We start from the raw sequence: 15,859 nt of genomic DNA on the forward strand, positions 1-15,859 counted from the left end.
CTTTCCTGTGACCCGGAAGCTGTACGCCGGCTCCCTCGGCCAATAAAGCGAGATGAGCGCCGCAACCCTAGAGTCGGTCACGACTGGAGCTAATGGCCAGGGGTCCTGTATTTTAAAAAAGAACTGTGACTACTTTCTTTTCCGATGCAATCTGATTTATGCTTCCCTAAAGCTGGTAGCTGGTGGGTGGAGAATAGAACATTAAATTTAGTTTGCAATCTATGAGAACGGTGTCTTTCTTGGGGAGGCATAGATGTGTTATTATTTTTACAATTAGTGTGTTCATGCAGGGCTGTAATTGATAGCAAGGGGCATTCAATTATGGTGGTATGAAAAAGGAGATGAAAGGACACTTGTGGTGTGTCTCTTGAGCCATGATGCGTGCAGCAGTGAGAAGTGAATGTTTGTGTGCAACAGTTCCATCCGACCACAGGAAGTGATTTGCCTTTACAAAAAAAGCCTAGCCCGCCTTTCTTTCTTCACTTTTGGCATTACCTGGCTCACATAGCATTCCAAAGGGTTCTTTTCACTTTGTGTTTGAGCAAGATAAAACCCACCTCTATATCTTATAAGCTCTAAGCTATACAGAGGTATATTTGACTTGAAACAGTTTTGTTGGAGTTAGATTAAATGCACTTATGAGTAAGTCATATTGAATGTGCAAGATTGCACTGAAAATTTTAATCACTTGTCTCGAAAGGTGCCTTTTAGTAGTGTGATAGATGCTGCACAACCTATTCTCCCCATCACCTTTTGAATTTTTTACTCCATAATGTTAGGACAACAGATTATTCCCACTGCTGGGTGCAGCTATCTGAATTGAGTGATTAAATTATTGCTGTTGTTGGTTGTGGTTATGTAATGAGACACCCTTGTGTGACTTCAGCTACTGTGTGCTAACATGTAGATCACCTGTGCCATACTGGGACGATTGTCTGCACAGTCCACTATTAAGAAACTGCCTTTAGCTACAGTTAAAAGAAGTCCCGCTAACTTTTATTTTTAAAAAGAGGTTGCTAAAGTTCACATAATTAGGGGAGAGCATATACACACACAAGTGACATTTATCTTTTAAACTGACTTTCTGGCAACTTGTGAAATTTCAGGTGCAATAATAGTTGGCATGACTTCATTTCCTTTACAACCCAAGTAAATAGTTTCAAAGAAAAAACCCAACCCTTTTGAAATTGAAGGTACAATTAGCTCCAGGCTTTTGAGAGTTTTAGGACCTGTTACTGAATCATCTTCATTAGTCATTCTAACAATAGATCTCCACAGCCAAGAAAGGACCCCTCAGCTGGCTACCTTCACATTTGCATAGTTGATTTAAATAGAAACACTTTCCCACAAATCAGAAACACAACTTCCAATGTCCAAAACCTGCAGCTAACAAGGTTGGTATTTCAACTTAGTGCCTCCTTCCCCCATCAAAGTTGGGGGTAAAATCCTCAAGGCTAGCAACACTTCAGTCTTCACGCAGGTAGGCTTCTTCATCGGTTTCCTCCACGCTGGCTTGTCGACCGGCTGGCAACAACGGTGGCTCTTCTGTCAGTTTCATGAGCTCCTCAGTTTGAACTTCCGCCAGCTTAGTCTCTGCTTTCTGCGACAGCTGCCGCACCTCTTGCACTTGGGTTTTCACCAGCTGAATGTGGTTATGTGTTGAAACGGATGCTTGATCAGCTCCTGAAAAAGTAAGGTTAAAATCAGCAGTTTTACACCACAACACTGATTGGACTTGGGTCCAGGCACAGATCCAAGGGTGTTCATGGATGGGCACATGTCATTCACATTAAGACATGGCTGTCATATGACAGCAACGTGCAGACATACATGGTTGAAGATGCAGACTTTCCTTGCACCCGTATTGCAGAATTCCTTCCATTATTTTCTTTCACCACATCACAGGACAACAAATCCTGAGGCTGGTTTAAAAAGATCTCTCCAAACATGGTCTGCATTTGATGAAACACATATATGCATGTTGTGCTATTTTCTTTTAACATCTCCAATATGCTTTTGGAAGGGGGGGGGGCTTCTATGGTACAAACCAAACTCCAAAATCAGGTGTGGGAACACCCCTACACGTACACTCTTCTGGACCAAAGTGTTTGAGAGACAATTCAAGTGAATACAACTTGTCCTAAGATGCAAATGCCTTGGAAAGGACAACAGTGGGGAGCTATTCAGTGATGGGGATATGCTTCAGTGAATAATACCAGACTGATACGCTGCTTCTGCTGCCATCTCTGAAAGGCGCAATGCAGTCATCCACCTGGATTCTAACTTGAGGTACTCCTGTTGCTTTGCAGTCATCTAAAGACAAAAGCTACAATGAGAAACAGCATCTGAACTTGCTTATTCCACCAAAAATAAACATTTTATAAGCAGGTTAGGTTAAATAAAAGCAAACTTCTGATTTGGCACAATTCATTTACAACCACTCTCATTTGAACTTACAGCTGTATATCCAATCACTGTTAAGCCTCCTTTAAAAAAAAAGAAAAAAAAGCTGTGTTTCAAGTGAGAATGGAGTAAGGAATTTGAAATCAGGCCTTTGGGGTCCATATCCAGAATATCAATGCTGGAATACTGGTTCCTGAAAAAGATGCATTGAGCCCAGGTTTCTTGCTGGTTCCTTACCTCTACTCGAGCACCGATGATCACCTGCCAAACTGCATCCTCCTCATTGGAATTCATTTTCCCAAGGAGGTGTGTGTATTTCTGGTACAGTGACACCAACGTGTAAACTGCCTGCAACAGGAAACAACCCATACTCAGTAGCACCCAGTTAACTAAAAGTTTGTGTTATGCTACAGAATTCAGAAGTTCAGAGACAGAGCATCTTACCGTTGTATACTCTGTTAGAGCTTCAATTAACGCATATGTTGTTTGAGAGAGAAGGGTACCAGTGCTATCGGTTACTAAAGACACAGCTCTTCGGATTAACGCTTCATTGCTAAGTGAGCTTGGATCATGTTTCTGAAAGACAAATATTATGCGTTTGCCAGCTTGCTTTTCAAAATAATAGCTCTTCAGAATCTGGAAACCTGACATGGCTGCCGGCAAAAAAGAAAAAAGCCAGAAGTCATTAACTTTAAAAAATATTTTATTAGCATAACAGTGAGTACACCAATCAAAAGTATAAATATATACACGAATGTGTAAAGTATATAAAATGATACCAAAATGATAATACTATCTGTTACTTATAAGAAAAAAATGACCTAAAACAACTGGAATGGTAAAACCAGTGTTTGCTCAGATAAAACCCATTTAAATTAATGGACCTAAGTTAGACATGTCCATTAATTTCAGTAGGTCTACTGTGAGTAAAACCTGTTAACTAATTATTGAAACCTAGTACAATGTTTACTTATCCTCAGGCAATTCCTAATAAAGTATGTGGCTCGACATTATCCCATATTTACATAATTAAAAAGTCTCTACTTTTCACTGAACAGACTGCCAAGGCTTTTCTTCTTTTGTTCTGAGTTTGTCAGATTTATCATATGTCCAATATCTCACACCTTAGCTCTCCACTCATCTGAAGTCAGAGCATTGGGTTTTCCCCAGTTATAACTAATGGTGATCTGTGCAGCTGTCAATAGATGAACTGTTAGTTCTTTACTTTCTGGTAAAACTAAAACCTTTCCATAACCAAATAAAATAACTAGAAATTGCATTGGGAAAAGCCAAATGTTGTGATTTCTCCGTTAATTATATGAGAAAAAAATAAAGCAGTAATGATACCTTAGCAGCTAGGTGCTGTATGCTTATAATAAGAACCTAAGAAAAGCCTGCTGGTTCAGGCCAATGGGCCATCTTGTTCTCACAGTGGCTCACAAGATGCAGGTGGGAAACCAGCAAACAGGATTCAAGCACAAGAGCACTCCCCTTTCGTAGTTTCCAGCAACTGGTATTCAGAAGCATTTATGCCTCCAACTGTGAAGGCAGAGCACAGTGTTGAACCAGACCAACAAGGATGAGCAACTAAATTTTAGTTCTTTTATTAGCAAAGCACTTGGTTACATCACAAGAATACTCATGCTGTCTACAACTAGCAGACCCGTGCTCTGTCTTGGACAGTTGGAGCTACAGTGTGGCCCCATCCCCTCCTGTCTTAAACTTGAAGTGCATGGATCCTCCTCAACAGCAGCTCTAGCTGTTCCAGGCACTACACTCCTCTCCTTGAGCGTGGAGACAACAAAGTGGGGTTTCCAAAACCATGACTGTCTCTAGAAGCACCTTGGTCTCTCCAATATCTGAGGCCTCCTGCAGCTCTTCTGTCTCTCATTGCCCTGTCTCCTCTTCCTGACTTTCCTCTTGCACCACCAGTCTCTGCCTCCCTCGGCTCAAATATCACCCCCCTCCCGTTCCTCTGGCTCCTGCCCATCCCTGACAAATAGCCACATTTTCACATACTGTTTAAACAGCTGCAAACAAGTAGAGACACAGATGTCAGGAGGCAGCAAGTTCCAGATAAAAGAGTAACGATGACAGAAAGGCTGGAGGTGTAAATAGAAGAAAAATTCAACCCCAAATGGAAGGGAAATGATTTGTTTTAAAAAAGAGAGACTACCAAAGAATTTAAAAATTAAGTTGAACCTTCGGTCCTGGCATTGTAACCGATAAATATTTCCCAGAGGGTTACCTGTGTAATAGGAATTGCAGACAAGGTTACTCCAAACCCCAGTGCTACCACTTTGCTCCATGGTCCCCTCAATCCTGACATGCAACGAGCTTTACCATTTGCCAAGATGGGAAAACTGTGCCTAGGGGAAAAAACATATCCATCTTAGGTACAAGTGCTATAAGCAATATGATTTCTGGAGGACGAATGAGCAAAGATCCACCATATTTGGAGTCCACTGCCAGCCAAATCCTGCTTACAGTCCTCTCATTTCAAGAGCCAGGCTGTTAGGAAACTGAGCAGGAACTCCTTAACTGTACACATCAATGTATTCCTGTTGTGTTTTATGATTTTCCTGATATTGTTAGTGAGCTGGAACTGGTCTGTGACCATAATAATAAAATTCAATTCAACTGTACATCTGTCACTGCAAAACAGTCTACCTCCTCCAGGATTTAGACTATAAAACATTTTCAAAGATACCTTGTACCTTTGAAGATGCAAATATTGATTTCTTTATTTGCTCACGGTGCAATACAAGCAAAATAATCCAAATAAAACAATACAGGCAAACTACGTCCAGAACGAGCAGTTAAAAATCACAACAGCAACAGTTAAAAGAGAGATTTGTACAGTGAATACAAACTGGGTTCTGTTGTACTTAGTTGGGTGTCCAGATCAAATTTCGCTTCAATTATCTACCGAGGATTTACTAATTCACTGCAGGGACCGCTCCTATAGGAGTCGGCAGCACCTCCGGGAGCGAATTCATCCCAGGCAGACGTCGCTATGGAAGTGAACTGAAGCAAAAGGCGCGGCTGGGGGGAGACAAAGCTGCGGGGGCGGCAGAGCGAAGTGGAGGAAGCTGGTTCCTTCCCACAGGTACCTGAAGAAAGCGTAGCAGCTCCGCAGCCACCGGCTACTCAAGGCCGTCGCCATCTTGGTTCAGTCAAGGCGCAGCGGAAATACGTCATCACCAGCGCCACGGCTAATGCCATAGAGATATTTCGTAAGGAGGGACGTAGCCCTCCGCGCCCCTTTTCTTCTGCGAGAGTCCCGCTCTTCACGTTTCGCGCCGTTGCCTTCCTCAGAGACTGATCCCGGCTGGCTCTATGAGGGATTTATACAGCTAGAACGACGACAAAAATCCTCATTATTAGGAAGCCGCCGCCTTCTATCGTCACTTCCGCTCTGGAACGGCTCTGATTCTGTTTCTGTCTTCGCAGAGCAGGAAGGAGAACGTGCGCGCTACAGAGATGCGAAAGTGTAGAGTGGCGCTCCTCTGTGGACATCGCAAGCTTGTTCCCCGCCCGCGCCTCCGAGTCCCACTTGCTGGAAATCCTGAGCGAGATAGAATTGGCGTCGACGGCTGTGAGAACGGAGCGTCCTTTCGTCTGGTCCTGCAGAGTCCATCTGTTTAAATGACCCAGCGGCTGTTTCTTTACCGGAAGTTGAGCCCTTGTGACCATGTTATTTTGCTGGCTCTAGGAGGTTTCAAGCCGAAGCCCTTGGACGAGCTTTTACGCATGCGTCGGGGTCAGCAGCGGGGGGGGGGGGGGCGAGAGGGCCGCTTGCGTGTTAGCACGTGATCCTTTTGGCGGGAGAGACCCCCCTGGCGCGTGCGCGTGGCGAGCCGCCCCCCCCCGCCCCGGCTGCGCCCTGAGGGGAAAAGCGCGCCTTCCCTTCGCGCTGCCCGAGGCGGCTGATAAGAGACCCGGATGTGTTCTTGTGTGTGTGTCTTTTATGTTTAATAGAGTCTGCCTTAAGTTTATTCTCTATATTTAGGTCTCAGACTTCCAGAGTAGCTGACATATTAAAACAGAAAAAGCCCAGGCAAATGAAAAAAATAATATGAAAAATCGCAAGAAGCAGAAGAGCAGCATGACAAATCAGCCCCAAATAAAAGCAACAAGCAAAAACCCTCACAAAAGGAAACACATCTACAGATAAAACAAATGAAAACATAGGGAGGAAGCAATAATGAAAAACAATTAAACATTAATAGAACACACACACATACAGATCATTGCAACAAAAGCATCACAGCACCAGCCCTTCAAAAAGAGTTGGTTACCAAAAGCCTATTGAAACAATAAAACTCTCAAGTGCCGGTGGAAGGTCCAGAAGGAGGAAGGCAGTTTAGCTGGCCTAGGGAGGGAGTTCCACATTCTGGCTGGGGGCAGCCACTGAGAAGGCCCTCTCCTGTGTCCCCACCCAGTGTGCCTGAGGGTGGCAGCGCCGAGAGAAGAACCTTCTCTGAAGATCTCCACCCAGGCAGGATTGTATGGGGGAATACAGTCTCTCAGACAGAGTGGACCTAAGTCATGGACCTACAGTCCCATAAAGGTCCCTTCTGCACATGCCTGTGTGATGCTTTAAGAAGATCAGAAGAGCCTGCTGGATCCGGCCAAGGGGGCCCATTTAGTCCAGCATCCTGTTCTCACAGTGACCAACCAGATCCTGCCTGTGGGAAGCCTGCAAGCAGGACATGAATATAACAGCACACTGCCCAGCTGCAGTTTCCAGCATTGCTTGCAGGTACAGTATTACACTTTAATAAACGTAACATTTCATAAAATGGCATCTAGACCAGATCTCAGCCCTTCTGATCATCAGAAACATTAACTTGTAAACACATATACGTTATACACCATTACAATCGTAATGAACATTTCCCTAAATATAAACTGAAAGGTTTGATGAACATTAAGCAAATTAAAACCTATAGTAGAATAGCTAACTTTAAGTGTTAGTTTCATGGTGATCAGATTTATACAATATTTAATTAGATGTTTAAAATACTACTTTTTATTCTTTTTTAATTTAATTTTATTGAATTATTATGCAGATACAAATGAAACAAAGTACACAAACATTTCAATTGAATAAAAAAACAAAAGAAAACAGAGCAAACGCAAAAAGTAAGAACATAAGCATAATACAACGTAACTATAATAGGCATCCCAGAATTTCATTTCTCTACTGAGATACCGACCCTTCTGGGGTAGATCTCTTTTTATTATACTTTTGGTTTTTTGACTTCCATCGACCTCACGGTGGTTCATTTCCTATAACTAAAACAATATCTCTATATTTCAATAAATTCCTCATCTTGGTATAAGGAGACATTTCCCCACTTACGGGTTTATTCTAAACACAACCAAATCTTGGTTGTTGAACCTTGACTTGATAGGTAGGTATTTAGGGATTCCCATTCCTTCTGGGCTATTTTATTTGACCTGCTCCTTAAGGCTTCAGTCAACTTAGTGAGGTCCAAGTACTGGCTCAGCTTTTGTAGCCATTCTTCTCTAGTTGGTATATGGTTACCCTTCCAGTACTTGGCCATTAATATCCTAGCTGCCGTCACTGCATAGAAAAATAATTTTAATCTTTCTTTTCGAATATTGTCAGTTAGAATCCCAAGAAGGAATGATTCCGTTTTTTGTGTGAAATGTAATTTTTAGTAATTTTTTCATTTCCTCATAGATTGTGTCCCAAAATATAATTTCTTTCAGGGTTTAAGGTAACAATCTTAGCAGACCTTTTACCACGATAAACAATGTAGCATTTGAGAAACTATTATATAGGTAACAGAAAGGTTAAATGTTGTCACTTTTTCCTAAAAATATTTTTAATATCAATTTGCATTGATTACTTCAGGTATCCCATGTAGATACCTTCAGAACATTCTGTTTTTTAAGTCCTCCTATTATTTGTGTTTGTTTTTGTTTTGCTGTTACAAGGTGTAGTGATACGTTTTTTTCTTATGTTCTGCTCTGCAGTTGTTGAGGATTTAATGCAAACAATCCCAATCTGAACAACATAAATTATACAAGACCCACAGGTAACTCGGTTGCTTTTATTTTTAAAGAGAACAATTGCACTGGGGTTTAATCCTTCTCCAAACAGCATTGTGCCAGAGATTTTGTATCAGAGAGAGAAACTAAAAGCAGAAAACCAGGAGTGTGCTCCAAGCGAGGTAACAAATCATAATTTAAAAAGTCAACATCTGAACCTAGTTACAGCCTGATCAACTAGCTTCTGTTTTTATAGTAGTACTCCCATGGAGAGACAAGAGAAAGAAGATGAATTTCAGAGGATAAATTTGTAATTGATTTTCTAACTGAAATACCGACTCCTGAAACAATATGCAAAAAGCACAATAAGATCTGCACCAGCAGTCTATACTTTCAGAAGGTTGGAGAAGAGACTTACCATCATTGCCCTCCCTGATATTTGCCTTTTGCTGCAGTCAGCCTCCTCTGGAGTAAGGAAATGGGAGGCAGCTGTAGCCTGAAAGCCAGCAGTATGCCATTTGAATTGTATTTAATTAAGCCAGGCTCCTTCGAGTGCAGCAAGACCAGAACCTTTATTGTTGGTTAACTTGTTTTGCTATGTATTTATGTGGTGGTGTTGTTTAGTCGTGTCCGCCTCTTCGTGACCCCCTGGACCAGAGCACGCCAGGCCCTCCTGTCTTCCACTGCCTCTCGCAGTTTGGTCAAACTCATGTTGGTAGCTTCAAGAACACTGTCCAGCCACCTCGTCCTCTGTTGTCTCCTTCTCCTCCTCCTCCTCCTTCATGGATCACTGCCTTGCCATGGCGAAGGGGCTTGAATAACTCAGAGAATAACTCATATGAGCTATGTTGTGCAGGGCCACCCAAGATGAACAGGTCATAGTGGAGAGTTTTGACCGAACGTGATCCACCTGGAGCAGGAACCGGCAAGCCACTCCAGTATCCCTGCCAAGAAAACTCCATGGACAAAGGCAACAGGCATGTATTTATGTACTTAAGCCTATATTGTTTGGAGATTATTTTTTTGGTAATGTTTGCCAAATTGTTTTTTGTTTTTGTTATTTTGATAGAATTTACTCACATGTTCTGTATTTTATATATTTGTATATTTCCAACGCTCTTCATTTCAGTGTTTTTTAATGTTTGCTGTGAAACTGCTTTGGGTACAATTCATTGTGGAAAAGCAGCATATAAATAACCTCAATCAATCAACCAAAAAATAATTAAAATAATTTGCCGTGCATTTTATATATCTAAAAGGTACATAATTAAGCAGGTAACAAAATAAACTTGTCGAGTCTCTAGAATAGAAATGGAATTGTGTTTATTGATTGGGTGTTGGATAGACAGTGCATCTGGGCTCCATCTGTAAGCTGCTGGTGGAAAACATGAGCTGTCACTTAAGCACCAGGAAATAAGTGGTCCAGCCAGCCAACAGCAGCGCCCCTAACAGCACTGTGTAACTGAACAGCACAAAAGCTAGGAGTTCCTTCAGCACCTTCAGGAAATGGACAGCAAACGATTCCTGCATGATTCTGGCTTTGCAATGTGGTGGAAATAAATGCATGGGAATAGTCTGATCTGCAAGGGAGATAGAGACAAAACAAAAGTAGGATTAAAGTTGTATTGTAAAGCAGAAACTGATCTTGTGATATACAACAGTGACCTAAGCCGATATATATAATAGAGCAATCACATACACGTTAACTCATAAGTAAGTTTTGATGAATTCAACGGGGCTTGACCACACTCTAAGTTGGTTAATGGCTAGAAATCTGTGCTCAGGCCGCTGATGGTCGCAGTACTCTGGGCAGATTTGAAAGTGGTTCTGCAAAATCTAAATCAGGAGTTTGAGACCAAGTAATATGTCATCTACACAAATGATTACTACACAAAGGGGTCAGCCAAACATGAGGAAATTAGACCCCACAAATGGATTGTGTGCAGTTGGAGAACAAAACCTCTCAATATATAGCTGATAATGCATTAATACCACCTAAATGCACCAATAAAAAGCAGTCTGTTCCTCCAAAGGGAGGGAGCCTCCTTTAATATTTAATGTTATAATTGCATCTAATGGACAGACTGGCAGAAAACTTTTGCTTTGATTTAGGGTTGAGTACATATTGTTTAGCTTGCATCTTTTTATCTGCCCCAAATAACCAGCATTAAAGTGGGAAATCCATTGTGGTAAAATTGATATACAGCACTACTGCAACATAGCCATCTGCAGTGGTCCTTAAACTTTGGGGAAGTAAGGGCGCTGCACCCTTTCAGTTCCCAGGGCTTTGGAGCTTATATGCTTGGCTGCCCTATTCCATACTGCACATTTTTGCCATTATTAAGATTTGATGAGCCAATTCAGTATAAAGATAAAAAAATCCTATTCTTTCTCAGAGTGTTTGTATATGAAAGGGGTTTTTTTTAAGAGGCACACACACATTGAGAGGGTCATAGACTAAAGAAACACACGTTTGTCTCAACAACAGAAAAATAAAGCCAGGAAGCTAATCCAGGAAGATTATTTTTCTCACACAATATGAAAGCTGTTGGAAGTGAACTGAGTTTCCATAATGCCAAGCACCTGCAATAATTATTAAAAGCAATGATCGGATAAATTTGTAAAACTGTGTTTAATAATCTGTTAATTATCTGTTTAATAATCTGTTAATTATTCTTAATATCAATATATGTCTGCTGATCTCATGCAAGGTTTTATTATATATATGAAGAAAACAATATAGTTATCAGACCACAAGTTTAAAATATTTTACATGATATAAACTAATTTAGAAGAAGTTTCTTACCCTGGGCAAATGACGGCATTTACTTAAAGTTGCTCTGCACCTTTGTTTCTGGTCTCTCCCTTTAGCGTCTGGCTTGTGGGAGGCTTGTGATGTAGCTGGATCTTCTTCGAGTCTGTTAATCTGGAGAGGCAGGCATAATGACGCTGTATTTACAAGGCAGCTTAAGTAGGAATGGACTAGGTGTGGTCAGGGACAGGACCGCAGGATATACAGAACTCCTTTGTTCATCTTCATTGTCACACAAAAATATCCGTAGTGGGGTTTTTAAGTGAAAGTTTAATGCACGCAGCCTGGGTGTCTTAAAAATTGCATTGTACTGTATTTCATAAACTGTCATTCCCGCCCCCCACCACTTACAATTGTGCTTTTGTTTCTGGTTCTCCCCGTCCACAATTTTCAGTGACAGTTGTGTGTATGCTTTCAGTTATATACTGCAGCTGCTTCAGACAGGCACAGAAACCAGGAGGGCAAGGGCTGGGAAGTTGTGGCCCTCCACATGTTGTTGGGCTCAGTGTCCCCTAAGTCTTAGCCAGCATGGCCAGCAGTCAAGGATTATGGGAGTCATAGTTCAACAGCAACTGAAGGGTCACAGGTTCACCAACCCTGTAGAAGGAAAACAAGTATGCATAATCCAAACTAAAAAGTCCTCTAATACGTATTGACAACTATTGGCCATGGGCTCAGGTGTAAGGAGAAGGAAAGATAACTATCAGGGTACCTCATACCTCCACCTCAGCTCCAATGTTTCAGGAAGCTTATGATTTCCTGCACATTTCCTGTTACAATCTTTTTAATGGTCCTGTGCATAGAAGCCAACTCCTAGGAGCCTAGGGGGCTTTGCCCTCCCCAATAAAATATTTGACGGGGCCATGCCCCCCCAGTTGATGGGCATTGCCATTCAAATAGTGTGTGTACACCGCATTGTGTGATCAATTATGCAGGGTGGGGCTTACCTGGGCCGCCACAATATTTTATTCAAGTTGGCACCCCTGGTCCTCTGTGTTGAAGATTAACACCAAAGGCACAAATCCCCTTGTTTAAGAAAAACGAGTGGGTGACCCGTGATGGTAAAGTTGCTGTAATTTGGCCCACTCAGCTGCCTGGTTCTTTCCACTTGGGATGATGGTGTGATTGTGACGTTGCTACCATTTTGATTTTCTCAAGATGACTGGACCACCCAGCACCCTATTGCATCAGAGCAAAGGCATCTCCATTATGTTTTGGATGACAATTCCCATCACAAATATCTCATTTCTTGGTTGAGTCCAGAGAGACTGGCACAGGGCCCATGGCTGATTCTTTTATTAAGAGTCCTAATATAGCTCAATTTGCATTACTGAATCGAGAATAAAAGGCATCTTATCTCATGACAGCAGTGAGACAGGGCACACAGACCTCCCATCTCAGAACAGCCATGCCTCCCACCATAAAACTATATTATAAATTATGTGGTTTTAAACCAACAGCTTTATGTTTCCTGCCATAAACCAATAACACATTAAGATTTTTTTAAAATACACGTGCCTTGGATCGACTACACATAAATTGCAAACAATAAAACCATCAGTTATAGTAAAGGCATACATGTAGTAAATTGTAACTTGAAATCAATTAATTTGAATAACTTACTTTCTCGGGGTTTATCCCTGAAAATTGACATCTTTTCTAAACAGATTGGGAAAGAGAATGTAATACTGTACTTGCTTAAGTTCTGTTTAGTAAAGGAATGTATCTATCTACTTGTTAGCCTGAGCTTGGTTTCTCAACCTACAATTTTGTGTGTGCTAAAAACAGGAGGCTAATTCTCCCCTTAATGCAGCATCTGTTGTAGAAGGAAGTTAAGGGATTGAGTGGGTGGTTGCTGAACAACTCCCAGCACGCCTGGAGGATGTGGACCATTTGGATCCCTTCCAATCGGGATTCAGGCCTCATCATGGGACTGAAACTGCCTTGCCTGCGCTGGTTGATGATCTCTGGCGGGCTAGGGACAAAAGTGAAAGCTGTTTCCAAGTTCTGCTGGATCTCTCAGAGGCCTTTGATACAATCGACCATAACATCCTTCTGGAATGTCTAGAGGGGCTGGGAGCTGGAGGCACTGTTATACAGTGGTTCTGCTCCTTCCTCCTGGGCAGTGTCCAGAAAGTGGTGGTGGGGGGATGAATGTTCAGACCCCTGGGCTCTCACTTGTGGGGTGTCTCAGGGCTGCATCCTCTTGCCCCATGTTTTTTAACATCTATATGAAGCCACCTAGAGAGATCATCAGGGGGTTTGGGCTGGGTGTTCATCAGTATGCGGATGATACCCAGCTCTCTTTTAAATCAGATCCAGTGACGGCAGTGAATGTCCTGTGTGAGTGTCTGGAGGCGGTTGGAGGATGGATGGTGGCTAACAGATTGGGGTTGAATCTGGACAAGACAGACGTACTGTTTTGGGGGGACAGGGGGCGGGCAGGTGTGGAGGACTCCCTGGTCCTGAATGGGGTAACTGCCCCTGAAGGACCAGGTGCACAGCCTGAGAGTCATTTTGGACTTACAGCTGTCCATGGAGGCGCAGGTCAATTCTGTGTCCAGGGCAGCTGTCTACCAGCTCCATCTGGTACGCAGGCTGAGACCCTACCTGCCCGCGGACTGTCTCGCCAGAGTGGTGCATGCTCTAGTTATCTCCCGCTTGGACTACTGCAATGCACTCTACGTGGGGCTACCTTTGAAGGTGATCCGGAAACTGCAATTAATCCAGAATGCGGCAGCTAGACTGGTGACTGGGAGCAGCCGCCGAGACCATATAACACTGGTCCTGAGAGATCTGCATTGGCTCCCAGTACGTTTCCGAGCACAATTCAAAGTGCTGGTGTTGACCTTTAAAACCCTAAACAACCTCGGTCCTGTATACCTGAAGGAGCATCTCCACCCCCATCATTCTGCCCAGACACTGAGGTTCAGCGCCAAGGGCCTTCTGGCAGTTCCCTCACTGTGAGAAGTGAAGTCACAGGGAACCAGGCAGAGGGCCTTCTCGGTAGGACACCTGCCCTGTAGAACGGCCTCCCATCAAGGCAATAAGCAACTATCTTACTTTTAAAAGACATCGGAAGGCAGCCCTGTTTAGGGAAGTTTTTAATGTTTAATGCTGTATTGTGTTTTTAATATTTGGTTGGGAGCTGCCCAGAGTGGCTGGGGAAACCCAGAAAGATGGGCGGGGTATAAATAATAAATTATTATAAGTGTCACACCCAGAGTCTTCTATATACACATCACACTTAGAAGTCCATTTTGCACAGAAGAAAAATTGTCACAGCTTCTCCAGAACATTACAGCAACATTTAAAGGCGACTTCTGCTGTAAACACAAGTCTGGTTTCCTGAGCTCAGTCCAAGATATCTTTCCTCTAAACACCACATGGCAAGTGCTTTCTCAGCAGGCTTACTGCTCAAATTGTGTCTGTACACACCCTTTATCAGATAAGTACCACACTCACCTACACTTTAAAAATAAAGTTTATTTTTTACCCTTAATGCTGCCTGCTTCCTTCTGGTTATTTCAGATGAAAACATCTCTATTTAAAGTGACATGTTTCACTGAGATGCATTATAGCTTAGCAAATGGACTCTAAATTTAATCAGGCACCCTCATTATCGAATTATTATCCTTGGGATAAGCAAGGCCTTCCCCACAAACAGATCAAAATCAAGCTACTCAGGAAGCCATTTAGGATGCAATTACTCCCCCAGTGATATGGTGAAAAATACCAGCTTTTCCCCAGAAACATGCAAGCTCTTCCTCATGTACAAATCTATAAACTGACCCTGGAAATTTGAAGAAAGCAATGAAGGACACAATTGCCTTTACAGCAATAACTGAAGCTTAATGTGAAAGTATTACGTACTTATTCTGAAGGAGATTCATTTACTTGTGCTTCTGATACAGAACCATTAGTACACATTAACAATTGCAGAAAGAACTATTTTCCTTGCAAATTTGGCACTTGCATGTTTTGCTTGAATTATAAATTCTAGCAGTTACTTTTCTTGTTTATCTTTATAGTTGCCCATTCTTTATTGGGAAATCCTGACTCCACGGAAGGCAAAAGAAACCAAATTAATTTAGTTTCGGGGCACAAAAAAATTACTTTTAGGGAACTTTTAAGCTCATACAAAAATTGAGTTGATGGAACAGTGCTACAACACTGGATTTGCTTTGTGAGAATGCTTCTCCCTCTGGAATACCCAAGAGAATGTGCTAGAACTTGACATGCAACACAACTTAAAAGTTAAGAGCAAGCAAGTCTCCAGGAGCAATGACTGAGAAAAGCACCTGGATGCTCAGGTGAACTATCAGGAGAAAGGCAAATCCATCAATTGTGGCTTTTCTCAGTTCTCATCTTTCCCATCTTCAGTTTTCTACATTTCACAATCAGTTTGAGGATTTTAAAAAAGTGTTTATGGCATTTCGTCAGCATTTAGTTGAAATTCTTCTTAATATAATTTTTTTGTATGCAATTTTGAGTAATATACACATTTTTGCAAAGCAGTGTCCCCTAATTTAATGCAGTTTTTGTATGTTATTTTCACTAATATATGCATTTGATACACATTTTCCACCAGTACATTTTTTTTGTACACATTACTTGGGC

At 42.0% G+C, this 15,859-nt stretch overlaps 2 protein-coding genes across 2 annotated transcripts; both read right to left on the minus strand.

Annotated features, from left to right (window-relative positions):
- Positions 1–974: 974 nt before the first annotated feature.
- DIABLO (diablo IAP-binding mitochondrial protein) lies at positions 975–5,860 on the minus strand. Its single transcript, XM_081841541.1, has 6 exons — positions 5,517–5,860; positions 4,652–4,772; positions 2,848–2,979; positions 2,641–2,751; positions 2,217–2,313; positions 975–1,683 (listed from the first exon to the last, which is right to left on the minus strand). Exons 1-6 carry the CDS (start codon positions 5,567–5,569, stop codon positions 1,466–1,468), a joined length of 732 nt encoding a protein of 243 aa, XP_081697667.1. The 5' UTR covers positions 5,570–5,860; the 3' UTR covers positions 975–1,465.
- A 3,870-nt stretch (positions 5,861–9,730) lies between these two features.
- LOC309330265 (uncharacterized protein) lies at positions 9,731–13,215 on the minus strand. The gene is made up of 3 exons (XM_081841658.1): positions 11,591–13,215; positions 11,234–11,353; positions 9,731–10,007 (listed from the first exon to the last, which is right to left on the minus strand). The coding sequence occupies exons 2-3, from the start codon at positions 11,250–11,252 to the stop codon at positions 9,823–9,825; spliced, it is 204 nt and encodes a 67-aa protein (XP_081697784.1). The 5' UTR covers positions 11,253–11,353; positions 11,591–13,215; the 3' UTR covers positions 9,731–9,822.
- Between the last annotated feature and the right edge of the window lie 2,644 nt (positions 13,216–15,859).

Source organism: Podarcis erhardii, assembly GCF_964252035.2.
Source record: "Podarcis erhardii genome assembly, chromosome: 15".
Classification (NCBI taxonomy): Eukaryota; Metazoa; Chordata; class Lepidosauria; order Squamata; family Lacertidae; genus Podarcis; species Podarcis erhardii.

What these genes read in the sequence shown, in the direction of transcription:
- DIABLO (XM_081841541.1), bottom strand. Translation starts at nt 5,569, where the DNA reads ATGGCGACGGCCTTGAGTAGCCGGTGGCTGCGGAGCTGCTACGCTTTC. An exon ending in TCATCGGTGCTCGAGTAGAG is followed by an intron (nt 2,314 to 2,640) that starts GTAAGGAACCAG and finishes TTTTGTCTTTAG; the next exon opens with ATGACTGCAAAGCAACAGGA. An exon ending in AGAAGCAGCGTATCAGTCTG is followed by an intron (nt 1,684 to 2,216) that starts GTATTATTCACT and finishes TTACTTTTTCAG; the next exon opens with GAGCTGATCAAGCATCCGTT.